Here is a 26,235-nt window from a genome sequence, read left to right as displayed (position 1 = left end):
TGGTGGGCAGAGCGTCGCCCCTGGTGGGCGTACTGGGTGGATCCCGGTCGGGCACATGTGGGAGTCTGTCTGACTGTCTCTCTCCGTTTCCAGCTTCAGAAAATTAAATAAATAAATAAATAAATAACCCAGTAATGGGCGTAGGTGTGGAAGAAGTGAGGTGGGGTTAGGGAAGACACACAACCCTCTCCACGAATTGATTATTTTTGAAACTGGGTGGTTGGGTCATAGTTCACTATATTATTTTATCTTCTTTATGCATGTTTAAAATTTTCCATGAAAGTATGAAAAGTACTTGATACACAGTAGCAGCTCAATAAAGGAAAGCTACTGTTATTTTATAATGAGCAAACTGTACTTAAGAGAGATGAAATAACTAAGGCCACACCGAGTTGGCAAACACCACGGCCTGCTACTCAGAACTCCCTGTCTGTGTAGCCCAGTCAGGTAGCTACAATACTCATAAAAGCCACTCACTGAAACTGAATTTGTATTTTTATTCCAAATGACTGTAATGGCTAGAAAGACAACAGCTAAAACTCAAAACAATTTGCCTAACTGGAAATCAGAAGTAGTTGACTGGCAGGAGAGCAAAGGGTGTGAAGACAGCCTGGCACCTCCGTAACGGTTATAACCAGGAAAGCATAAAATAAACACTGGCCTTCCAATACATAGTCTGGATGTGCGGTATTTATAGCAAATAATACAAAAAGGAAGAAAGGATGAAATGAAAGATAAGGAAAAGGACAAGGAAAAAACCAGCTACAAAATTCCAAACCTTAGAAATTAACATTCACATAAGAACATAATGGTGAAGACTTTTGGTAGCAAAATTTTCACAATTCTTAAAATGGGAATCTTCAAAAGTATTTCTTCAAATTCAAAAGCTAAAAAAACCGAAGCGGGAACAGTTACACTGGCTTAGAAGAGCTGCCTCCTGTCATGAAGGTGAGACTCAGTCCTACTTCCAAACAGTGATACCCGGTGAGCCTGATGAACTGAACAGAGAGGCCGACTGCTGGGCACGGACGTCACTGACTGCACGAGAACATGCTGGATCACTCGTCAGCACCAGAGAAAGCCCCAGCTATTGCTCCTCCTGATTGAGGCTGAGGTTGCCTTTCTGCACCTCGAGTTCCTCGGCACTGACCATCGACGGGTCGATGGCCGCATATTTGGTTCCATGGAATTGCAGCAAATGTATCTGTTGAAATTCAGGTTCATTATTTCAAGTATCACCATAGTATACAAATGCTTTGTACTTCTAAAATTACAGAGTAATACATACCAATTAGAGAAAAATTGGAAAACACAGAAAAGTCAAAGAAGCATTTTTATTTATTTTTTAAGTGAAAGGAGGAGAGATAGACTACCGCATGCGCTCTGACCAGGATCCACCTGGCAACCCCCATCTGGGACCAATGCCTGAATCAACCATTCTAATCAATGGAGCTATCCTCAGTGCCTGAGGCTGATGTTTGGACCAACCCACTACCCTCAGCGCCCAAGGCCAATGCTCAAACTGAGCTACTGGCTGCAGGAGGATGAGAGAGAGAGAAGGAGGGCAGGGTCACTTCTCATGTGTGCCCTGACCAGGGATTGAACCTGGGACGTCTGTATACCTGGCTGTCTTCATTCACTAAACCAAACAGCCAGGGCAAAGAAGCATTTTTAAAAACCATAATTTGGGCCCTGGCCGGTTGGCTCAGTGGTAGAGCGTCGGCCTGGCGTGCAGAAGTCCTGGGTTCGATTCCCAGCCAGGGCACACAGGAGAAGCGCCCATTTGCTTCTCCACCCCTCCCCCTCTCCTTCCTCTCTGTCTCTCTCTTCCCTTCCCGCAGCAGAGGCTCCATTGGAGCAGAGATGGCCTGGGAGCTGGGGATGGCTCCTTGGCCTCTGCCCCAGGCGCTAGGGTGGCTCTGGTCGCGAAAGTGCGATGCCCCGGAAGGGCAGAGCGTCGCCCCCTGGTGCGCAGAGCATCGCCCTTGGTGGGCGTGCTGGGTGGATCCCGGTCGGGCGCATGCGGGAGTCTGTCTGACTTTCTCTCCCCGTTTCCAGCTTCAGAAAAATACAAAAAAACCCACACACACAAAAAACAAAAAACCATAATTTGGGATATTTGTTCCTCATCTAATATGTAACCAGTCTCTCCCAAGTTCCTATAAACTCTTTATAAACATCTTAAATGGTGCACACTGCTCCATGAGTAGGTGTACCATAGCTTTATGTTTCAAACCATACACTTTGGGCTCAAAGTACTCTGGGTTCCAAGCTTGGACTCACCTGTACATAAAGATTCACCTCTGCACTTCTGCACAAGTATGGGAAATTGCCTCCTGTTTTAAGGTGAGCCCTCCGGGCATTAGGGTACAATTTGTACATTTCTTCTTTAGCTTCAGTTGAAAGTGCACTCTGGTCAAATACCTTTTTAAAAAAAGACAAGGTTGAAACCTACTGGTATTATGATATGTTCTTTTCACATTACGGAAAGTGTTACCCCAAACCTTTCTTTCTCGTAAGGAGACATTGCTGAACCCCTGTGCAGTTTGGGCCTCCTCTTCCTGCTGACCCCTGGTGAATCTAAGTCCAATATAAGACATTGGCTACAGATTTTGCTGCCAAATGTCTTTTGTATTTTTTGGGGGTGGGGGGTGGAATACTCCTATGAATTTACTTTTCCCTCAAACATAGCTACCTAAATTAACAAATGTTAATAGTAAACTATTATTATTGCAAATACCAGTTAATTTTCAAAAAGATCATAAAACCCCAAAAGAACTCTTAAATTTTATTATTAGTTAAAAACAGAGCTATATAGGTAGTATATGCTCAGTAAAAACAATTCCAAACAAATGTAAAGACTATAAGAAAAAGTCCAGATCCTCCCTAGGAGAGCCACTGCTAGCCGTTTGGGGCCTATGATTCCAGACATTTCTCAATGCCCATACAAACTGATGCTTATACATGTTTGCAAAAATGTTTTTCAAAAAGCAAAAAAATTGCATCTCAACTTGCTAAAGCTTATAGACAATTTTCAGTGACCACATACCCACATGGTGGGCATAAAGGATGAACAAGCAGATCAAATGTACTGTGAAGAGCAAATATTTCAAGAAGCGTACTGGAAGGCTCTCTTGCACCATAGTAAGTGTCAGAATGTAGCAATTACAGTAGAAAATGATTAAAAAAAAAAGTTCTTGTTTACATGTTTATAATGAATAATTTCCTGACAAAAATCAACTACAGTGTGTCCGTAAAGTCATGGTGCACTTTTGACCAGTCACAGGAAAGCAACAAAAGATGATAGAAATGTGAAATCTGCACCAAATAGAAGGAAAACTCTCCCAGTTTCTATCTAACCTATTTAGTGCAGTTCGATGTGGGCTCACGCACAGATTTTTTAGGGCTCCTTAGGTAGCTATTCCATATAGCCTCTACAGACAAGTCACTGACTGATGGCCTACCAGAACGGGGTTTCTCCACCAAACTGCCAGTTTCCTTCAACTGCTTATCCCACCGAGTAATGTTATTCCTATGTGGTGGCGCTTCGTTATAAACACACCGATATTCATGTTGCACTTTGGTCACAGATTCAAATTTAGCGAGTCACAGAACACACTGAACTTTCCTCTGTACCGTCCACATCTCGACTGGCATGGCTGTGGGCTGCTCCGCTGTATACACAGTGTTACATCATCATCTGCGCATGCACACATGCTGCCACATCATCCTACAGAAACTGGGAGGGTTTTCCTTTTATTTGGTGCAGATTTCACATTTCTATTGTCTTTTGTTGCTTTCCTGTGACCGGTCAAAAGTGCACCATGACTTTACGAACACACTGTATTTGACTTCAGGAATAAATCTATTTTTGAGGCATAATAGTTAGATGATATTAAAAAATCACAAGCCAAACCACAGTGAAATACCACTTCACATCCCCTAGGATGGCTATTGTCAAAACCACAGAAAATAACAAGTGTTGGTGAGGATATGGAACAGCTGGCAACCTTGTGCATTGCTGCTGGGAATGTAAAATGTGGAAGCCACTGTGGAAGACGATATGGTCTCTCAGAAAGCCATACACAGAATTAGCAATTCCACTGCTAGGTTTATACCCAAAAGAATGAAAAGTACAGACTCAAACAGATGTCTGTACACCATGTTCATTGCAGCATTAGTCACAATAGCCAAAAGGTAGAAACCACCCAAATGTTCGTCAGCAGATGAATGGATAAAACGTATACTCACAATAGAGTATTATTCAGCCTTAAAAGGGAATGACATTCTGATACCTGCTACATGGTTACAGAGGCTAGGAGGAGGGGGCAGTGGGAACTTATCTTTTAATGGGTACAGAGTTTCAGTTTGGGATGATGAAGTTCTGGAAATAGATAATGGTGGTGGTTGCACAACACTGTAAAGGTACTTAATGCCATTGAACTGCATACTCTAAAATGGTTAAAATGGTAAAATCTGTGATGTGTGTGTGTGTGTGTGTGTGTGTGTGTGTGTGTGTATATATATATATATATATATATTTTTTTTTTTTTTTTGGTATTTTTCTGAAGCTGGAAACAGGGAGAGACAGACAGACTCCCACATGCGCCTAACTGGGATCCACCCGGCACGCCCACCAGGGGGCGATGCTCTGCCCCTCCGGGGGGTCGCTCTGTTGCGACCAGAGCCACTCTAGTGCCTGGGGCAGAGGCCAAGGAGCCATCCCCAGCGCCCGGGCCATCTTTGCTCCAATGGAGCCTCGGCTGCGGGAGGAGAAGAGAGAGACAGAGAGGAAGGAGAGGGGGAGGGGTGGAGAAGCAGATGGGCGTTTCTCCTGTGTGCCCTGGCCGGGAATCAAACCCGGGACTCCTGCACGCCAGGCCGACACTCTACCGCTGGCAAACCGGCCAGGGCCTGTGATGTATATTTTACCACAATTCAAGTATATAAGAAATTTTTGTAACAATTAGACTTTATGGAATTCTTGATTCTCTGCCCTCCTGAGACAGCTTCTCTTTGCTGCCCAGATGTGAACTAGCTAAAGTGCAGTCTCTGTTGATAGGAATAACAAAAATAGCTCTCTTTTCTGCCAGCGCCAAGCCATGGGCATCACTCAGAACAACTGGTACCAGTATACAAGCAAGACCCGGGGCAAGAGAAAGTCCCACAGGAAGCAAAACTATAAGCTGGGGCGCCCTGCTGCCAACACTGAGATTAGCAGCCCCTGCCACACACACACAGTCCGCGTGCGGGGAGGCAACAAGAAGTGTTGAGCTTTGAGGCTGGACGTGGACAGCTTCTCCTGGAGCTCAGAGAGCTGTATGCACAGGACAAGGATTACTGACGTGTCTACGATGCACACAATAACAAACCGGTCCGCACCAAGACCCTAGAAAAGAGCTGCATCTGCTCAGACAGCACACTACCGTCAGTGGTCTGAGCCCCACAGCACTGCCCCTGGGCTGCAAGTAGGGGGCTACGCTGGCTTCTGAGGAGGAAGAGATTTTAAACAAAAAAATGATCAAAGAAAATTCAGAAGAAATAAGATGAAAGGAGAAATAATGCCCAAATCAGCCATCTTCCAGAGGAGCAGACCCAGCAGGGCAAGCTTCTCGCATGCACCGCCTGAAGACCAGGCCAGGGCGGCCAAGTGGACGGCTACGTGCTGGAGAGCAAGGCGCTGGGGTCCCAGCTGAGGAAACCAAGCCTGGAGAGGCAAGAAATCCCCTTCCCTCCTATCTTTTCTCATGTAATAAAGGTGTTTATTCTAAAAAAAAAAAAAAAATAAATAACAAAAATACACCAAAATGGGTAAGAACTACCATGTTTGTTTAAATTTATTCTGACTTCAAAGGTGTTATTCCTGCCAGGAAAAATATAGGGTAAGCAATAAACAGATGGTTTTGGAATCAAGAAAGCTGGAGAGTTAAAAAATAAATCCGAGGTTGCATTTGAAGAATATTGAAAAATTATAAAATAATTATGATGAGGATCTCGACATACACATTTAAAAAGATAAAGTATCTATTTTACTCAAAAGAAAGCTTACATCCATAATGGTTACAGGGATGTCCCGTATTTTATGAGGTTCCACATAAGAATTTTGACAATTTAGGGTAAGTCTCGAAGCCAGTTCACTCTGACCCAAACTTTCCAGCTGCAGAAAGAAACACAGGTAAAAAATTTAAATTAATTTTTTTTCACATTTCCATTAAATCTACATATAGTATCTGTGCTTATAAAGATGGCATCACGTGTGGTGGGGCCAGAAAGTTTGCCAATAAGGAAACACAACGTATTTGAGAGACACCAACTAGGCCTCTCAGGTGGTGGGAACCTGGGCTTTCTTAGTCTTCAATCTGAACTGCTTCTTCAACTATAGTACATGCCTGTGGGCAGCAGGCGAATTCCTGCAGCTCAAAGACAGGAGACAAACACTTAGGAAGTCTTAGCACTAAATAAGACCTCAGAAAAGTCATCTAGCCCAGCAGTTTCTAAATGTGTCTACAGATCTGCTACATTCGATTCACCTGGGGGAGGTAGAAGGAGGAAGTGGAGTAAAAATACAGGAATCCTAGATCCCATTCCCAGGAATTTCAGTTTGATGGACCGGTATGAGGCCTTGGAATCTGTATTTGGAGAAGCTCCACCTACTGATTCTAATGAATTTCTAACAGTAATAGCTTTTGGATATATTAAAATAAATATGAAGACTGCTTAATAAGCATATATAATACATACTCAATGAGATAAACATATCTTCAAGAACCAAGCAAACATGAAAACTCCAAACATGAAAACTCCCAATACAAGGTATCCCCACCCCAATGCCATGATCCTTACCCTGTCCACCATGAAATCAATGGCATCAGCCATCACAGGGTCCACTGGGCCAGATGAAAAGTTTCCAAGAACTATTTTTTTCAGCATAAATGATGGCATTAGCCAAAAGCTGTAAAACAAAGACCTGATCATTTAAACTTTCAAGACAACACAGAAATAGCAAATATTGATTCAACCATGAAGCGTTTATTATTAGCTAGGTTGTTGGAATCTCAAGATAAAAAGACCGAGTCTCTTCTTTCAAAGAACTTAGCACCTTGATTGTATATACACTTTCCCAAGCTCCCAAAGAGTTATGGCTTAATATGATTAAACTTTGAGGATTTGAATAATTATAACTGATATTTCAAAACTCCTTTAGCAAGATAGATATTCTGATGATTCTAAGACTTTCCCCCCCTAATTGGCCTTATTTCCTTTATTTTTTTAAATTTGTTTTATAAGATTTTATTTATTTATTTTACAGACAAGGTAGAGGTGAGAAATATCAATTCAGAGTTGCTTCACTTTAGTTGTTCATTGCTTGTTTGTCATATGTGCCTTGACCAAGCAAGCCCAGGGTTTCAAACTGGCAACCTCGGTGTTCCAGGTTGATACTTTATCCACTGTGCCACCACAGGACAGGCTAAACTATTTGCTTTAGAAGACTGAAAACCTAAGATATCACCCCTCACATTTATGTCACCTTTGGATTGACTGATATTTCAAAATAGATTTCAAAATAGCAAAATGAAAGAGTTACTGTACCTCCCAAAGTTTGCTACTATTAGATTTAACTGGGCTAATTCAAGGCAATTCTACTTTTATGGATATTTATATGTGATTTTTGGTTAATATTTATTCCATTAATTACAAATGCTGAGTGCCATTATGTATGGTAAACACTAATTTCTCTAAGACTACGTATACTGAAAATGATTTATAAAAGGCACAGACCACCTTCTGATGCATCTTCTCAGTCGAACAGTTTGTTGAGCTTCCCTTACAAGGATATTTTTATTTTTTTTAATTTTTTTAAATTCATTTTTAGAGAGGAGAGAGAGGGAGAGAGAGGAGAGAGAGACAGAGAGAGAAGGGGAGAGGAGCTGGAAGCATCACTCCCATATGTGCCTTGACCAGGCAAGCCCAGGGTTTCGAACCGGCGACCTTGGCATTTCCAGGTCGACGCTTTATCCACTGCGCCACCACAGGTCAGGCCCCTTACAAGGAGAGTCGGCCCTCTTTCACTTACCTAAGTCCTCCACTCCCCACCCCCTAGCTTTCTCATCTTCTGAAAAGACCTGATGCCTAAGTATGCTCTGTGCAGGTGGACCCTGTTGGCTATGCTCACTCCTTTGGCCTCAGTGTACTGCACACAGTAAGGGCTTAGATATTTGATAAAAAGTAGCTAATATGCAAGAGCACAAAATGAGATCAGTATTGGCATCTGACGATTGAAACATTAAAGATCATCAAAAACCACCAATGAGGTTTAGTATATCACCTGGATATGACATACTTGTAGCTCATGTATACAAGAAATTGTGGATGAATGCTGAGTAAACTATTGAGATGACATCTTAAGTATAATCTTAAGTAGATGTGAAAATCATGAAAACATTTATCTATAACATTATATGAAAACCAATCTGATCAGATGGGTATGCTTAGTCAACGGGCTTTTTTTTTAGGGTAGAGCCTAGCCTTGCTAACAATGAAAGAAATGCACATTAAGTCAGCTTTCAGGTACCATCAGGTATCCATCAGACTAACTACAATGACAAAATCAATGAAAGGATGCTCAGAGGCAGCAGGTGCGCCCCTGGTTGCCCCACAAAACCATCCACCATCTCCATCTTTCTGAAAAGCAGATGAACATTAAATGTCATGACCTGCAGAACATCTGCTGACAGACTAAATGCTATAGTTTCTCCATTTGGGGGAACATATCTCAAGAAAATAACCTAGGAAGAGAAGGAAAAAATTAATTTGTACGAAGATTTACAGTAGAACATGATGAAAAATTGGGAGAAGCCAAATGCCTAAGAAACTGGGTAGTCAATACACAGAACTGCTCACACAAAATAAACAGAACAAGCAGAACACAGAGTAGTTATGTATGCACTGGAGAGAAACTGAGAACATATGAATGTGTACTAAACAAAGCTAAACAATAATTTACAGTAGCTGAAAGAACTGAATTCCAAGTTCATTCCATTCTTTTCTTTTGCAAAGGTGACTCTAATTTTAAAAGCCAAGGTGATTTCAGAAGACAGAAGTAGAGTTGACCTCCCTCTCTGTTACAACAAAAAAATAACCTAAAAGCTAGCATTTTCAAAATTCCATTGAACAAAATTAGTAAGAATTTTGGTCAAATGTTTATGTTCTTACCTGTTTGCAGTCCAAGTTTGATTAAAGATAGAGGTATCACTGAAGGAATTGCAGAGGATAAGGGAATGGACTCTGGGAGATTTGTGAGTATATTCAGCAAATTTCTGGGCCAGAAAGCCTCCCAAAGAAGCCCCAAAAAGATGAACCTAATTGTAAACAAACAAGGAGGATCCTGTAACAATGATCAATCCTGAACGTAAATATATAAACAAAAAGGTTGTTTTAACTGTCACCAACCCCAAAATAGAATGTCACTACTAGCCAATAGATTAAAATATCTATAGCAGTTAGAATTTTAGGAAATATTGTAGTTAAATGCAATTTATACATCCTTCAAAAAAACAATACAACCATGCATACAAAGTACACAAGTTAAAAAAACTACTGTTCACAGATTGCATTAGTGAAAATGAAACCACTGAGCAGCTTCTGTTTAAGAAAACTATGATTCAGTTATTCCGCTCTATACCCAAAGAACTGAAAACAGATGTCCACACCAAAATCTGTACAGGAACATTCACAGCAGTGTTATTTATAATAGCCACATATTCTGGAAAAGAGTCCAAATGAGCACCAACCGATAAACAGATAAATGAAATGTGCTATATCCATACAGCAGGATATTATTTGACAATAAAAAGGAATGAAGTACATGCTACAACATGGATGGACCTCAAAAACTTTACACTAAGCTAAAGGAGCCAGTCAGAAAAGACCACATATAGTATGATTCCATTTATACAAAATATCCAGAACAGGCAAATCCATGGAGACAGAAAGTGGAGCAGGTTGCCAGGTTAGGGGGAGGGAGGGGAGAGTGACTGCGGAGTATGGGTTTCTTTCTGGAGTGAAAAAAATGTTCTAATACCGACTGTGGTGATGACTGCACATATCTGTAAATATACTAAAAACCATTGAATTATACACTTGAAAAGGGTAAACTGAATGGTATGTGACTTTCATCTCCTAAGAGCTGTTATTAAAATATAAAAGAAAGACATCACAAGGCTTTGTAATGTAAATATTTCATTAAAGTCTCATGTTAATAATTAGTTTCATGGTACTCACTTTATCCAGTTGTAAATGGTCTAAAAGTTTTCTGAATCCATCACAGAATTCAAGATGGTCCCAATAAACTGGATATTGCAACTGAAATAATAAAAAAATTAATTTATTTCAAAACTCTGAAGGTAAAATGTAATTCATATATATATATCTGAAAAATTTAGGACTCTCATAATAGCATTTCTCAGTTGCTCAAACTCTGCTCCTAGTTCAAAACATGTGAAAGCCCTGGCCGGTTTGCTCAGTGGTAGAGCATTGGCCTGGTGTGCAGAAGTCCCAGGTCCGATTCCCGGCCAGGGTACACAGGAGAAGCACCCATCTGCTTCTCCACCCCTCCCCCTCTCCTTCCTCTCTGTCTCTCTCTTCCCCTCCCGCAGCCAAGGCTCCATTGGAGCAAAGTTGGCCCAGGCGCTGAGGATGGCTCTATGGCCTCTGCCTCAGGCGCTGGAATGGCTTTGGTTGCAACAGAGCGACGCCCCAGATGGGCAGAGCATCGCCCCCTGGTGGGCATGCCAGGTGGATCCCGGTCGGGCACATGCGGGAGTCTGTCTGACTGCCTCCCCATTTCCAACTTCAGAAAAATACAAAAAAACACAAAAAAACAAAACGTGAAAATACATTTCTCACCTCCTGTCACAATTCACATTTTACCCAACAGACCAATTTTAAGAAGCACTCTAGTAGTGATATTGTATGAATAACAATTTCAATTCACATCAATTTCCTTTCCAAATGGCTGAGAAAGTCTGAGGTTCAAGGGTACATAGAGCAGAACCTGCTCAAGTAAAGAAATACTATTTCCCCTTAAATCCAATTTCATTTTGAATTGTGACTCAGAACTAGAAACAAAATCTGTTACAAGGAGAGTTCCCTCTCCTTTGGATAGCATTTCTTTAAGGGAGTTCTCAGTAAAATTGTTCCTTTTCTTTCAATTGACTTAGTCAGTCTGTATGATTTCTTGAACATTTTTTTGTGTGTGATCAAAACAGTATGGTGCTTGCCTCTAAGTCACCTATTAATGAGGAGGAGGAGAAAAAAAAATACAAGTCACTAACTCTTTTTCTAGGGAACTCAGTCTTGTCACCTAAGAAGTCCCTCTCTTTAATAGCATGTAATCCATCATCCAGGCTTGGTTATATTCATTCTGTCATTAATGAATCATTGGGATAAATACTGCCATGTAAATTATGGGATAATTTCAGATTTATGTAATGTGTTACTCTTACTATTAAAATTCTATTTGTGGTTAAGATTCTATTTTGTGACAGCATGGAGAACAGACTCTCCCTAGCAGAAAATTTGAGAATCTGAGTCAGATGATACCCTAAAAGGGAGAAACTTTTGTAAAACCTTTAATTAAAAAATATCTGTGCCCTGGACAAGTGAAAAAATTGTATGCAACTTAGTACACACACAACTGAGTATAAGTATGACAGGAAAATCTGAATGAGTGGATTATATTAATATCAATGCCCTGGTTGTGATAGCGATGTTCTGCAAAATGTGACCACTAGAGGAAACCTGACCTAGTGTAAAAGGGATATCTTTCCAGATTATTTCTCACAACTACATGTGAACTGTAAATTTCATTTAAATGAAAAAAGTATTTGTGCATTTTAACTGCTAGATACTAACAAATATCTAATAAGTTTCAAAACTTCATGGGGTTGGGTATTCTATTCAAATTGTAAGAACAAAGTAATTTTAAAAACACCACTGGCCTTTTCTTGATTAACTATTTAGCCAATAAAATAGGAAAATCCCCTGTCAAAAAGCTTGAGGGCAAGAAGAAATATCCAACCAGAAGGCAAGGTTTCTCAGTCTGCCAGTTTGAGGAGATTAACATAAGTGAGCTTTCGCCACACTCTACAGTGGGACAAAAGCTGGGGTCTCCTCCTCCCTGGCTTATCAACAGTGGCCACCAGGAAAGGTACTGTCCTGTGCAAGGCTGCAGAGGGCTGGGAGGAGGGTGGTTACCGCCCTGCTCTCACGGAATCCTGAAGAGGGATTACTGAAAACCTAGAACAAGGGAGGTTGTGTTGCAGAGACTCAAGCATGCCTTTTGAGGAATGGTTCAAGAATCTGGAGAAATTCAATCACAGAAGAAAAGACCTAGGAAGGCAAGCAGGCAGTAGTACCTGCTGATGATAACTAGTTTACTCTAAAAAGGAAATGGTTGTCAGGAGGAAGCGAAATTTGTGCAGCCCTACTCAGTGGAGCTCTCAGTAGAACTTTTCGTTACCTTTCAAGAGAAGTGGCTCATATTTTCTTTCCATTAGACAGTAAATAAAAGGTATAATAGCAGCAGTGGTTCCATAGGAAGTACCATTCATATGTTAATATTCCAGGTCCCAGAAACAACTGCCAACTCCAAAGCAAAAAAGAGTTTCTCCTTTTTGGAAGTTAGATCAACTTCCACTGTCCTTACACAGCAGAGGCATGCTGTGAAAATCAGTCACCAGCAATGTGTCCTTTCTCCAGGGAAGAAGACTCAAGAACGAGCAATGGGAAACTAGATTCAGACCAAGCTCAATGATGAAACAGCAACTAGAAACCAAAAAGTTCTTAATGAAATGCTAAGGATATGAACTAATCACCTCACTTCAACTGTCAAAGATTTACATTAAAGGAAGCCTTCAGTCACCAGGATGTTAGCAGAGACCTTGCTGTCTAACATTCCATGCTCGCCTACCCCGGAAGCAATGGTGTAATAAAATGAGAAGTGGAAATGGAGTCGAAGACTGAGCAAGGCTCTCCCTCCATCACCTAGTGCAGGCATGGCCAACATACGGTCCATGGGCCGGCTCACATAATGAGTTTATGTGGCCTGCGATCAAATTTTTAATATTCTCCGCTACTTTAAAATCTCAGCTACTCTGAAGCGGAAGCATCTTTGATTATTGGAAATTGAGATATTTAAGAAGATAGTGATACATGGAAAAGAATTCCGCGTGTGACTAACCTAGGGTTAACTTCCAATAATTGGTTGAATGGATTCACGGTACTTCTTTATTTTTTAAAAAAATTCCATTATAAAGATTTACAACTTTTGTACATGTCTGTACTCGATATGAACTGTTTGATGTTTAGCAGAGATGTGAAACCCACATTCTTTTAGGTGGAGTTTGCCAGTGCACACCCAAGGTCAAACAAATCGTTATTTTTGTGGTCAAGTGTGCTGAATCAAGTGGCATTGTAGCATAGACAATAGCTGCAGTTGATAACTGAAAACGTGTCCAGGCTGTTTATAAAACGAAATAATTGTTTTATTTGCGATATAACCCCTTCAAGCTCATTCTATTAATTAAATATTGTTTCGATTGATTGCGATAGTTTGGATATTTATACAGTATGTAATTATATTTTATTTAAAAATATTTTTATTAAAATATCGTATATTAAATTTTTTTCACTCACATTCATAAACAAATTACATAATAAAATTTTGTTTACTTAAACTAATTGTTTTTGTATTTAACATTTTTTAATTTTAATATTTCGTCTGGCCCATGAAAAAAGTTTGTTTTCTAATCTGGTCCGGGGGCAAAAACTGTTGGTCCCGCCTGACCTAGTGGCTGTGTGACTTGGCAGTGATCTCTAAAATGGCCTGGACCACATTGTCCTTATCAATGAACAGGGACAATGCTTCCTACTGATAAGACTTATGAGAAGAGTTACAGGAGAGAATGCACAGAAAAGCTGGGAGCAGACAAGGCTTCCAACAAAGGTCTGTCCCCTCTGCATCTTCATATGTCTGTGTTCCACACCACCTTTTTTCAAAAGGCTTCATTTCACATTTTAAAAAAGGAAACCAGTATTTTACTTCAATAAAAAGTGTGCCCCATACCACAGCTGTGAGAAATACAAGCACAAAAATATATAAAATGGGGACCTGAACTGGAATTTTGAATCAGTAATACTTACAGCTATAACCCGGTAACCCCATCCAGTCAAAGCCAAAATCTGCCGGAAAAAAACATCTGCAGTCCCGCTGACTGGGGGAAGGAATATGAGAGGACACCTGATATTTCTGGGACCTGCATCATAGAGCGACCATACCTTACTGTCATCATCATCCACGATAATCTGGAAGAAAAGTTATAAAAAAATGGAAAACCTTACAGATTTGGTTTTTGTATTGCTCTTTTTTTTTTTTGTATTACAATTTTAATACCACTGCCTTGTTTGTTAAAAGGTAATCTAGGTCACACCAGATCAGTATATAAAATAAACTTCTTTGATCTTTTCCTTCTTTGGTGCTAAGGAAATATTCCACAGAATTGCTTATACTCTTCCAAAGAGCTGCTTTTTCTATCAGTTTGCAATTTTCCTTATCATCCATAATTATATGAAGTCTGTTTTGTTTATCTTTAAACAGTAAACTCTGTATATGGCATCTTGTTTTTCCCCATACTTCTGGGGGGCGGGGTGGGAGGATGGGGTGTGTGTGTAGGGAGGGCAGTTGGCAGTCATCTGTGTATGTGTTTGTGTAGAAGGGCAGTTGGCAGGTATTCATGTGTGTGTGTGTGTGAAGGGCAGTTGGCAGAGTCATTCTCCGGTGCTGGCTTAGAGCACTGACTGGGATCAGCATGGTCAAAGTGAACAGGGGAGGCAAGTCTTTAGGCTCTAGTAAGAAACTGGGCAGAGATGGTACCGCTCAGGAGATGTTTCAGGAACCTGATCTAGACCAAGCTTCCAAAAGGGAGACTTTAGCTAGAGAGTAGAGACAAAGCAGATGTGGGTGTCACTGTCCTGGGAGAATGTTTCAAACCATTCAGTTGGGGGTAGGAAACGGGTACAAGAAAAACTGGCTTTTGGGGGGTAAAACTGTGGGTAGAAAGAAGGTAGGTCACCCTGATTTAATGGGTCTTGACCCCACAGGGGAAAACAATGCGCATGAAATGAGTTGAGTCTACTCAGGTGCTCAGCACAGAGTTTGGCAGAACTCAGTGTTCAATAACTGTTAGCTATTAGTATTATTCATTGCGTGGCAGTTTAATTTTTGTTTTCTTTGACTTTTGGTGGTATTTGGAAAAGCATATTAATGGTTTGAACTTTTGCCAATGCAAATCAATATTTATCGTAATTTTACATTAAAAAGTTCAAGGCCTTTAGGCTCCATTTTTTGAGATCTAGCTGGCAGTCACCCTGGGTGGCAGCACTCTAACTACGGTCAATGATGTCACTGGGAGCAGAAAACAGAGCACAGCAAAGCCCAGAGGACCCTGACAATTCCGTTTTGGATTTCCCTGGGTCACAGGAGTCACAATAGTATCTCATACTCCTTTTTTGTCCTTTGTATTCTGCCACTCACATTTTTGTTTTTTATGTCTTTTTGCTGTAATTGTAGTAAAAACCTTTCAATGGTCTTTGACAGTGCACAAAGTAAATCTCAACCTTGTAGTAATAAATTCATATGAGAAAAGATCTCTAAAACTTTCCAGAAAACTATTTCTTTTCTTTCTTTTTTAGCAAGAGAGAGAGGGATAGACAGACAGGAATGGAGAGAAAGATGGGAAGCATCAATTCTTCACTGCAGTACCTAAGTTGTTCCTTGTTTTTACATATGTGCCTTGACTAGGGGGCTCCAGCTGAGCCAGTGACCCTTTGCTCAAAATTTCCAGGAGATGACTATGGCAGAGTCTATCATTACTAACAGAGCACCTCTAATGTAACCCACTGTGAATCTTGTATCTGAGGAATAGAAAAATACTTCATAATAGAATCTGATTGCCCTTACTATTAATATATAATTGCTGTTGCTGTGAGCTTTCCACTAAACTATACTTTGGAATATACATTTCTTACTTGCTTGTATAAAAGTATTATAAAATAATGAGTGTAGTTCTACTTGCTTTTATTTTTGAATGAGTCTCAAAAGTTGATTGTACTAAACAGAGAAGGGGTGAACTTCATGCTCTGCAACTTAAAGTCATGATACTTGACAATAACCTTCACTCTCAAACACTACTAAGATTCTAATATATAACCTCTAAATCACACATAAAAACAATGTAAGATTTTGCAAGTAAGTGTAGTAAAACCATACATACCTTTTTAAGGGGAACTGTACTTCTAAACCAGTTATAATCAGGAGAGACTTTAATCTCTCCCATGATTAGCTGAAATGGAGGTTAACCCTGAAATAAAAGCATGTGATGTTTCATGTCAAGAATTCGTGTTTACATCAGAACTAAACGTATAGTCTGGTCTAGCTATACCAACAATACATACTTTAAAGGCTAAAATAAAGAAAATAGGCTAATTTTACCTTGCTGGTATATATTTAATTACAGAAAACAATTTGGTGAAATGTTATAATCATAGAGCAGGAAGGGTCCTTGATAGATAATATTTCAAACCTTCTCAGTTCCTTCAGGCATCTGGTCTAGAAAATTTAAACCACTTACCAGAGATGCTACAACTATTGCAAAGCAAGGACCAGACACACAACAGTCTGAAACTGCCTGTACTAGTTAAATGATTCTAAACTTAAGTACCATCACCTAGTTTTATTTATTTATTTTCCTTTAAGAGGAGGGGAGATAGTGAGACAGACTCCCACATGTGCTCTGTCTGGGATCCACCAGTCAACCCCTGTTTGGGGCTGATGCTCGAATCAACTGAGCTATCTCACTGCCTGGTCAACACTTGAACCAATCGAGCCAATGGTTGCAGGAAGGAAAGAGGGAGAGAAGGGGGAGAGAAGGGGGAGAGGAAGGAGGAGAGAAGCAGATGGTTGCTTTTCTTGTGTGCCCTGACTGGGAATCGAACCCGGGATGTCCATACACTGGGCTGACGCTCTATTCACTGAACGAGTTGGCCAGGGCCATCCATCACCTATCTTTTGACAGTATCTTACTAATCCATTTTAATAAAGATGTTCCGGTCTGATAGAATTATAGAAAACAGTCCACACTAGAGAGAGGAGTTAATGCAAGCTTGCTTCCTGATCGATTCACAAAATACTCTAAATCCAGTAGAACATAACTTCAGAACCTCACACATAGTTCTTAAGGCAAAATACTGGAAAAGTGCTGTTCATATTGGTGTGATTAAAAATGACATTATCATCCTCTGAAAGCTCTATGGTAATATACCATACCAGGGTATGCTTAAAGGCACTAGAACTAACACCCAAACTAAACGTGTCTTTAGAAAAAATGTGTGACCTTGGAACAGTCATTGACCTTCTTTGGGCTTGTTTTTCTCATCTCTGATGTTTCACCATAGTATCTCCAAAGCCTAAAACAGTATTTGGCACACAGCAGGCATTATCTGTTTGTTTGTTTGTTTGTTTGTTTGTTTTTACAGAGACAGAGAGTCAGAGAGAGGGATAGATAGGGACAGACAGACAGGAATGGAGAGAGATGAGAAGCATCAATCATCAGTTTTTCATTGTGACACCTTAGTTGTTCATTGATTGCTTTCTCATATGTGTCTTGACCGTGGGCCTTCAGCAGATCGAGTGACCCCTTGCTCAAGCCAGCGACCTTGGATCCAAGCTGGCTTTGCTCAAACCAGATGAGCCCTCGCTCAAGCTGGCGACCTCGGGTCTCGAACCTGGGTCCTCTGCATTCCAGTCCAAAGCTCTATCCACTGCGCAACCGCCTGGTCAGGGAGCATCTTCAATTTAAAGGCTGCTCTCTTTGTTCTTTCATAACAGGAACCTGAAATTTTAGTTCCCTGTTGCAGATTCCTATTGTCAAATGAGGAACTTCCACCCATTGGTTTTGAAGGATTCAAATACTTGCAATGTACGCAGGGCAAGTCTGGATTTCCTAGTAGGGCTGGGATGAATTTGAGACCCTAGGACTTAATTTCTGGGCTCACTCAGAACTGTTGTTTTAGAGGGGCTTCTCTACACTGACCAGGGGCAGAGGATTCCAAAACCAGGGGCGCCCTTCCTCCTTGGCCCTCCACATCTGCTCCCTCAGCACAGGGCACTCAGCAGTCTCAACTGTTACTTCTAATCTTGGGGGTTTTACCCCAAGTAAATGGTAAATGTAGACATCCAATATTAAACTTGATTTTACAACCTTGACATTGCACTAATGTTCTCTTCTCTTGAGGCTAAGATTGTACTTTCAGAAAAATTAGTTAAAAATCGTAAGTTGAAAATCATTAGCCAGTCTTATCCAGAAACTCAGTATGCACAGACAGTTATTATTCATACTGAAATAAAGAAAATAATTCTTTGTAGGCCCATTTTCTCTTAAATATTAACATGTTAAAAAATCTATAGCCTTTCTCTGAGCTGGTTACCACTTTTAATTGAAAGCAACTAGCACATAATGTTAATTCTGGAGTATTTCAACCTGGACAGATTTGAAATACTCCTATATCATCTAAATACTTCCTAATGGAGACATTTTTTAAACTACTGCATTACTATAAATTACTATTTTACAGAGGAAAATTTCAAAATCATGTTTAGCAAAAAAAAAACAAAAACAAAAACCCAAATAGTACTTAATCAATTGATAAAACACCTTAGCTAATTCAAACCAGAGAGCTTCCTTCTAGATTTACCAAACTTGGCATAAAAGAAATTATTCATAGTTTGGAATCAACTACAATGTATTAACCAAACTACTATACACAGGCACATACCTCCATTCCTTCCAATAGCAATAAATAGAAAGATGTTCCTTACCATAGTCCTCAATATTGTTCACAACCACTCCAGTATCATAACATTTTATAACTAATCTTGCTGGAGAGATTCCACCCAACTGTGCCTAAATTTTTGTAGAGGCAAGTGATTTTAACACTTGTGCTAGTTTGGAAGGACATGAAAGGTAAAACAGATACCAAATGCTGCTTACGACCAACTGACGTCTAAGCTGCCTGATGCAAAGGGAAAGCAGCTGTGAGCAGTATGAAAAGGAAGTTTGTTCTCCCAGCTCTCTTTCATCCACTAAAGGGGTATACTTTTCCAACTCACAAGAGGAACATTCTGCACATGGCAAAAAAGGTTAACTGAGATTGTAACCAAACTGGTTGGTATTAAAAAAGAAAGAATGTGGACCACGAGTTCAACACTGATTTGATCTCTCACAGTTCAATTCTTCACAAAAACAAAAGCACCTGTTCACGCTGGTAGGGAAAGGGCTGCAGAGATCAGCCTTAATCTTGCCCAAGGAAGCCCCTCCTCCGGAGGTCTTCAGACACCTGGTCCTCCCTGGCCCTAGTGCTGCTCAACAATAAAAAACTGCCAGTTGTGAGTGTTCACTAAGAATTACCAGTACTTACGTCTCAGAGTTTCAACAGAACCTCACAGCTTACAGTCAATGAAATCCCCTTTGGCATATAACTAGCTACACTAGTTTCTGATCCTTTATTTCAGTCTGTAGTTGATCTACATATGGACAATCTGTGCTTATTAATACCACAGTAACAAAATATTGAACCGGAGAGTCTCCAGGTACTACCTACTGGTATTACCACACCAGTAAATAGCTATTCTTTTTTAGATCTCTTAAAGGGAAGATTTATCCCTCTTTTTTTTTATTGTTGTTCATGAATGTTTTTTCTTTATCTTCTAAACCTTATGAGAGAAAAGCTGCCTACTTGACATTTCTTCTGTGACACCTCATCTTGTGTTCTTTCTTGGTTTAAAAGCTTTTGGAAATTTGCACACAGCTATTAAGTTACTCCTCAGTCTCTTGAATCTTTGTACAAACAGGAGCTGAAACACTGTAAGTGGAGAAGCAGCATAAATGCAGAACTCAAAACTCAGGAAAATGAGAAGAGGAAAAGTGAGACACTCCAGCCCTGCTACTCTTCTCAACCCCCATTCACAAGCCTCACACCTGGCCCTACTCAGCAATGACAAAGTCATTTGTCAATTTTAGGCTGAGGCACCTTCTCCAAAATAACTGGCCTCTGCTCAGAGGTCTTAAAAGTTTACTGGAAAACATGATCCTGGGCTGCAGCAGTGTAGCCCCGCGATGTGATTACAGGAGTAAGCCCTGGTCAAGCGCCCCACCTTCACCCTACGACCCCCACACGGACCCCCATCCTCTCCCGTCCCACCGGTGACAGCCACACTGACCACCCCCATAAACTCAGACTGAGCTCACACACACACACACACACACACACACACACACACACACACACGGACATGTGATCACGTGCACGGTCACATGGATCGGCCCACTCACAAAGTCACACCGACTGAAGCAGCGCGCACACTACACACACACTCACCCGCAACCCCCTACACATCACACACCACAACCCCCGCTTCCCAGGGCCTGCTCCACCCCTCACCTGCCGAGGTCGCCCCCACGTCCCTTTCCACCTCCCCAAGGCGGCTCTTCCCTCCAGCACGGGGGCGGGCCGGGGAGATGGTGGGCCCGCGTGGGGACCGGCGGCCGGGGGGCTCGGGACCCGCAGGTGCAGGACGCAGTAGGGAAGCCAGGACGGGCAGTCTTCGAGGGGCGGGGCGCGCAGCCGAGCGAACCTGGGCCGCCCCGCTCCCTCCTCCAAAAACGTCCGCGCATCGGGAGCGACTCTCCCACTTCCGGGTTTGAGGGGGTGGGGTCACGTCACGAGGAAGGGGTGGGGCTACAGGGTACGGTGGTCACCATGGTGACGGGCTGAGTGAGAGACTTCCAGCACTTTAGCTCTTTCCCGCCAATTGGGAAGACTGCGTCCGCCTCGGCTGTGGTGGGGGACGCGGAGAGGCCATCCGAGCTGCCACCGGGTCAGCTCTGGGTCATCTGCGGAACGTGGGCGCCGAGAAGAGGTTTTGGGAATGAAAGCTGGGTCGCCGAGCCCCTTGCGACCTGCCTCTGGCTTCAGTTCGCGCCCTCTCGGACTAAGCAGGTTCCCTCTCCGCCGTGTAAAGCTTTGAGGGGTCCTCTTTGAGTCCCGGGCTTGGGTGGGACTCCTCCTTGGCAAGTCCTCTCTTCTCAGCAAGTCTTGTTCCTTTGGCACAGCCACAGACGCCCTCCATTGTCCTCCACTGAAGGCATCCCCTTCCCTCTCCAGAGTCGTGCTGACGTTCTGACGGCTTTCTGGGAACACCTCCCACGGAGCTGCTAGCTCCTTCATCACTTTCTCTTAAAGGAGTAGAGAATATTGATTTATTTATAATCATTTTTGTTAAGCAAGATGTTGCAGATGTCATCACTTTTTGAGTATAATATGTGCTGAAAAAATTGGTAAGGTTGAATGACATTCAATCTTCTTGTTTGAAGTTCTTAGGGGTCCTGTCACAAGGTCTTGTTGCAAGTGCTTCTCCCTAATCTGTTTTAGGGAAAGCTTGTACCATGTTTACATGCCTTTGGATTTTGCCCTTACCCCAGGCACCTGTTTATGGGGTTAAGGTCAGGGGGAGAATCCTAGTAAATTGCATCTTTAGGTATGACCTCTGCCCTGCTCAGGAGTCTTGGGTCCCAGTGTAGAACTTGGACAAATCCCAAAAACATTTCCCAAGAGTACAGTAACACATTCGCAGCCCGCCCCCCTTCCTCCATTATCGCCTCTTCTGGAATTTCGAGTTAGTCACAGGAAGCAGTCTTTTATTATAAGCACCTTCGTGTGTAGGGCATGTTCCCATGGAAGATTTTTAACCTTGGTGCTTTTCCTCAAAACTTTGCAATAGTTTTAATGAGTGGAATAACTGGCAAATCACTGCTTGTATGTAAAACCTATTATGGGTACTCATCACAATATTTATCTGTCCAACTGGGTTGGGAGCTTTAATTTAGGGAAAAGGGGGTGAAAGGAAAGAGCATGATTCAACCAGTGCCTTAGCAAATTGTCAGGCTCATAATAGGTACTAAATATATATTGAATGAATTAATGAGAGAAAAAATAGAACTATCCATATGTATTCCTAAAACTGTATTCCGTAGATCCCACACCCCAGACGTCACTGAGTAACAATGTTTACTTTAGTAACAACCCAAATATAGTAGAAGTCCTTATTTTGTTTGGTAATTCACTGTTGATAATGAAAAACTATTCACTATGTAGATATGGTTTGTTACATATATACTTTCATTAAAATGTAAAAGATCAAACTCAATGTTTTGTTTCTTTTAGAAAAGGACACCATGGTCATGTTTGGATCCTCAGTTGTTCTATAGCACATGGCAAGCATATTGTCCATCCCCTAATCGGAATGAGGAACATTTAATATCTGTGAATTCCAGCTGTCCTATAATTGCACAACTGCAGGAAAGAAACACACCTGGTGTTTAAGGCTGTGAAGTTTTGCAGCTGCCATTATTGGGGTCTGCCACATGGTTCCCACAACACCAATCCCTGTGTGAGAATTTCACTTAAAATCTGGAATGTTCATAGAATACTCTGTGAACACTAAAGTAAACAGATGGCCAGCTGGCTCTCAGAATTGCTCAAACCCACACTCTATCTCTCAAATTGATCTCTTGACAGGATATTTGTTTTTAAAACACACATGCAAAATAATCCTAGATATATCTCTAATGCATGTACACAAACCAAACAAAACAGTGATTACCTCTAGGAAAAACTGGGAATATAAGGAGTGCTAAAGGAGAACTTTGGCTTTTAACTTTAGTATTTGAATTTATATAAGAATGTATTCAGATGTTATTGTGTGATAAAAATAATTAAAAGCAACTTTATTCATGCTTTATTTTTTAATGATGAATTTCTTTTTATTTATTTAATTGTGTTACTTTATTCATGCTTTAAAGCTACCCTAAACCCTGCTCAAAATCCTGCAATATCTCCCCACTGTCTTGAAGCTGAAGTTCAAGGTCCACAGGCTAGAGCAGCTCTGGCTCTCTCAAAGGGCCCAGAACACCCTACGAAGTCTCAAACCTCCAGATGTTTGTATATGGTCTTCCCACCATTTAAAATGCCTCCCTTCCTTAACCCACCAGAGTGATTTACCCCTTTGTACCCCTAATAACTGTGGGTGTGTGAAAAAAGAAACAAAACACTTAGATTTTCACAATAATACCAATTCTTGGAATACCATCCTTTGAAAGCTTCTCAGGGTACAAGTGACTGCAGTGTTATACATCAAATCATGCTGACATCCAAGATTAAAAATAAATGTTGTTTCCTCATTGCCAGACAAAGTCTGTGTCAGATACATACTACACTGGATTATAGGGATCAGCCACAGAGTGAGGATTCTGGAACTGCCCAAGGAAGATACAGATGTGACTCTTCTATAGATTGCTACCTAAAGGTCCTATTAAACAAGTTATGTACAGTTATATTTAATTAACAATTTATTACCTTTTGGGAGTTAAGAAACCTGAGTTCTATCCTTAGGCAAGACACTTCCTCTCTCTGAGAGTGGTTTCCTTCATATAAAATAAATCCAGGGTTAGAGTAAATGATCACTAAGTTCTTGCCAAGTCTAAGATTTTAGATTTTATAGATTTATGAGAGCTATGTTACAGACTCTTTACTGTAGCCTTTCCTCAAAGTTGCTTCTCCCTGACAATCCCCTTCCACACTGCCTCTCCCTTTCCAATCAACCTATAATAAAGTATCACAAAAATGCCTCTTCAATGAAAACAGTATTTTAATTTCTTGGATAAGTTAATGTTTGTCCATATTAACTTTTTAAAATAAAAGTTCTAAGTAAAGGTATCATCTGCCAACCTAGCATCTCATTGTTTCTTCTGTAAACAACAATGTGATCATCTAGCTTCAAACCCTGCAACATAAGGGCTGCACTAATATACTACAATATAATGCAAAACAAATCTGGAGAGTTCTAGAAAACTTTATGAATTCTTAGTGGTAATAAAGACAGTGGTTAAACAGCAACAAAAGTGAGAAAAATATGTTTTGAAATAGTCCAGCACAACGCCTACATATAATGGGCACTCAATTAAAATGTGCTCCCATTTTTTTGTTTTAATCACTAAAGCATAACACATTGAATTCCCTAATCAAAGATAAAAAACATTTGCAAATATCCCTGGCCAGATAGCTCGGTTGGTCAGAGAATCATCCCAAAGCGCAGAGGTTGCTGATTTGATTCCCCGTCAGGACACATACAGAAACAGAACAGATCAGTATTCCTGTCTATCTCTCCTCCTCTCCCTTCCTCTCTTGCTAAAATCAATAAAATAAACATTTAAGAAAACACATTTGCAAATAGAGGCAAGGTAGACCACAGACTGGTGCCATGGTGCCAGAGTACTGGAGTGTGAACTCCATCCAGCTCTACCACTTATGAGCTATTTAACATTCTGGAAAAAGAAGGATCAATAACAGTACCTGGCTCAGAGGGTTAGAGTAAGGATAAAATGAGATAGTTCAGGTTAAGTCCTTAGATACATAGCTAGAACTTAAAAGACTATTAGCTAATAATAATGGTATTGAGAACCTACTGTGTTCTGGGCACTGTGCTAGATGCACTACATATATTTCTTTTTCTCATGACAACCCTCGCAAAGTAGGTACAATTTTCATTTCATTGCTAAGGAAACAGATTCCAAGAGAGTGGGTAATTAGCTTAGGCTCATTCAGAGGCAGGGCCAGGGCTCACACCATGTTTGTTAAATTTAAGACTCTGACTCTAAAAAAGAGTGTATTTTTACATTGATATTGTTTGAGAAATCGAAAGGAAAGTGGTGAAAATCGATTTTACTGCCTTAAGTACAAAGTATAGAAACAAGCATCCTTTTTGGCAGCCATTCTTCTGAGCTCTTTTTAATGCTCAGAAACATTTCTTTTGTTCCCCAAACTGACCCAAGAGTAAAATTCTTTTAAACAAAATCTCTAGTCTCCAGGTTCTAATCTTAGTATTATCAATAGCTAGCTGCTGCTTGACCCCTGACTCATCTCTAAAATGAAAATTTGAGTTACTAAATCATAGATCCTTTCCCACGCTAAAATCCTTTCCCTCCTGCGGGTCTAAAGGCAGCTCTGCAATCAGTTGCTGCCATCCAGAGGAGAAACATTGTTGCAGCCCAAAGAAGGAATTACGGACGTTTGACACTCTGGTGACAAAACTGGCTACCATTTATTGAGTGTTTACTACTGTATGTGCCAGGCACTTCCCTGGGCTTATTCCACATGTATTTCTATTCTTCAAGGCAGACATTATCCATGTTTTTAAACTGAGAAATCATAGTTTAAACATATCAAGCAACTTGTCCTGTGTAACCCAACTAGTAAACGAGTAACTGAATTCGGTTTGGAGTCTGATGTTTTTTCAGCAACAAGAACCAAAATAAAAGCATCTTGCAAAGGAGGGAACGTGTTTGCAAATCCATCCTTTTCTGCCAGAGCACAAAATAGACTGTGTTCCACCTTCCCTGAGAGGTCCCTGGACCTAGCGGCCAGCATATAGCTCAGATCCCTGTGCAGCACTTAAGCTAGTTAAAGCTATTATAGTACTCTAACATACAGATTATTTGTTGAGTATGATAAAATGCAGAGTCCCATATCCAGAGATTCTGATTTCTGGTCTGGAGTAGGGCCCAGGAATCTACGTTTTAAACAGATATGCCAGGTGATTTTCATTCAGGTGAGAAGCCCTGCTCAGTCACACTGGACTGTGGTTTCTATAGGAGCTTGAACAGAATGAGTCAGATAGCTTCCTGAGGCCTATCTAGGATGTGCACTATTTACTTTTTCAAAGAATGGGCTGTCCACTTGAAGATGGTATTTCTAAATCTGGTGTTTATTCTCCAGAATGGGCTCAAGGCTTCCTGGATAGGAAACTACTGGCTACAGGATGGGCTTTGCACTCCTGTCTCAAGATTCCACATGTATGAAAGGTATTTCATATAGTCCTAAGTATACCAACCAGGCCAGTCATGATGACCAACTTCCCTCCAGCTCACACTGTGTCACCCACAGCCCCCTGCTCAGCATTAGGCTGTTTTCTGTGCAGGTGACGTCATTGGACTGGGGTGGGCTTTGACTCACAATCTGGCCAAGGACTGGAGGTGGTTTGACAAAGATTTGGCCTGGTATGGG

At 41.0% G+C, this 26,235-nt stretch overlaps 1 protein-coding gene and 1 pseudogene across 2 annotated transcripts; one reads left to right on the top strand and one right to left on the bottom strand.

Moving 5' to 3' along the window:
- Positions 1-477: 477 nt before the first annotated feature.
- Positions 478-20,695, bottom strand: SPG21 (SPG21 abhydrolase domain containing, maspardin). 2 transcript variants are annotated; one of them, XM_066341419.1, is made up of 9 exons: positions 20,557-20,695; positions 16,332-16,418; positions 14,203-14,364; positions 10,282-10,362; positions 9,214-9,359; positions 6,844-6,952; positions 6,050-6,157; positions 2,284-2,424; positions 478-1,204 (listed from the first exon to the last, which is right to left on the bottom strand). In XM_066341419.1, the coding sequence occupies exons 2-9, from the start codon at positions 16,392-16,394 to the stop codon at positions 1,088-1,090; spliced, it is 927 nt and encodes a 308-aa protein (XP_066197516.1). In that variant the 5' UTR covers positions 16,395-16,418; positions 20,557-20,695; the 3' UTR covers positions 478-1,087. The 2 variants fall into 2 exon arrangements, with proteins under 2 accessions (XP_066197516.1, XP_066197517.1); XM_066341420.1 differs by lacking the exon at positions 14,203-14,364.
- LOC136375877 (small ribosomal subunit protein eS8 pseudogene) lies at positions 4,955-5,886 on the top strand (annotated as a pseudogene).
- Positions 20,696-26,235: the final 5,540 nt, after the last annotated feature.

Source organism: Saccopteryx leptura, chromosome 6 (assembly GCF_036850995.1).
Source record: "Saccopteryx leptura isolate mSacLep1 chromosome 6, mSacLep1_pri_phased_curated, whole genome shotgun sequence".
Taxonomy (NCBI): domain Eukaryota; kingdom Metazoa; phylum Chordata; class Mammalia; order Chiroptera; family Emballonuridae; genus Saccopteryx; species Saccopteryx leptura.
Note: the sequence above shows the minus strand (reverse complement) of the source record. Positions and strands in the feature narration are given on the sequence as shown.

Bases quoted from the DNA above. Each gene is read 5' to 3' on its own strand.
- SPG21 (XM_066341419.1), bottom strand. From the start codon at position 16,394: ATGGGAGAGATTAAAGTCTCTCCTGATTATAACTGGTTTAGAAGTACA. The intron at 10,363-14,202 runs GTAAGTATTACT...TTATTATTTCAG, and splicing joins GGGGTTACCGGGTTATAGCT to TTGCAATATCCAGTTTATTG. The intron at 6,158-6,843 runs GTAAGGATCATG...TTCTTTCTGCAG, and splicing joins TTGATTTCATGGTGGACAGG to CTGGAAAGTTTGGGTCAGAG.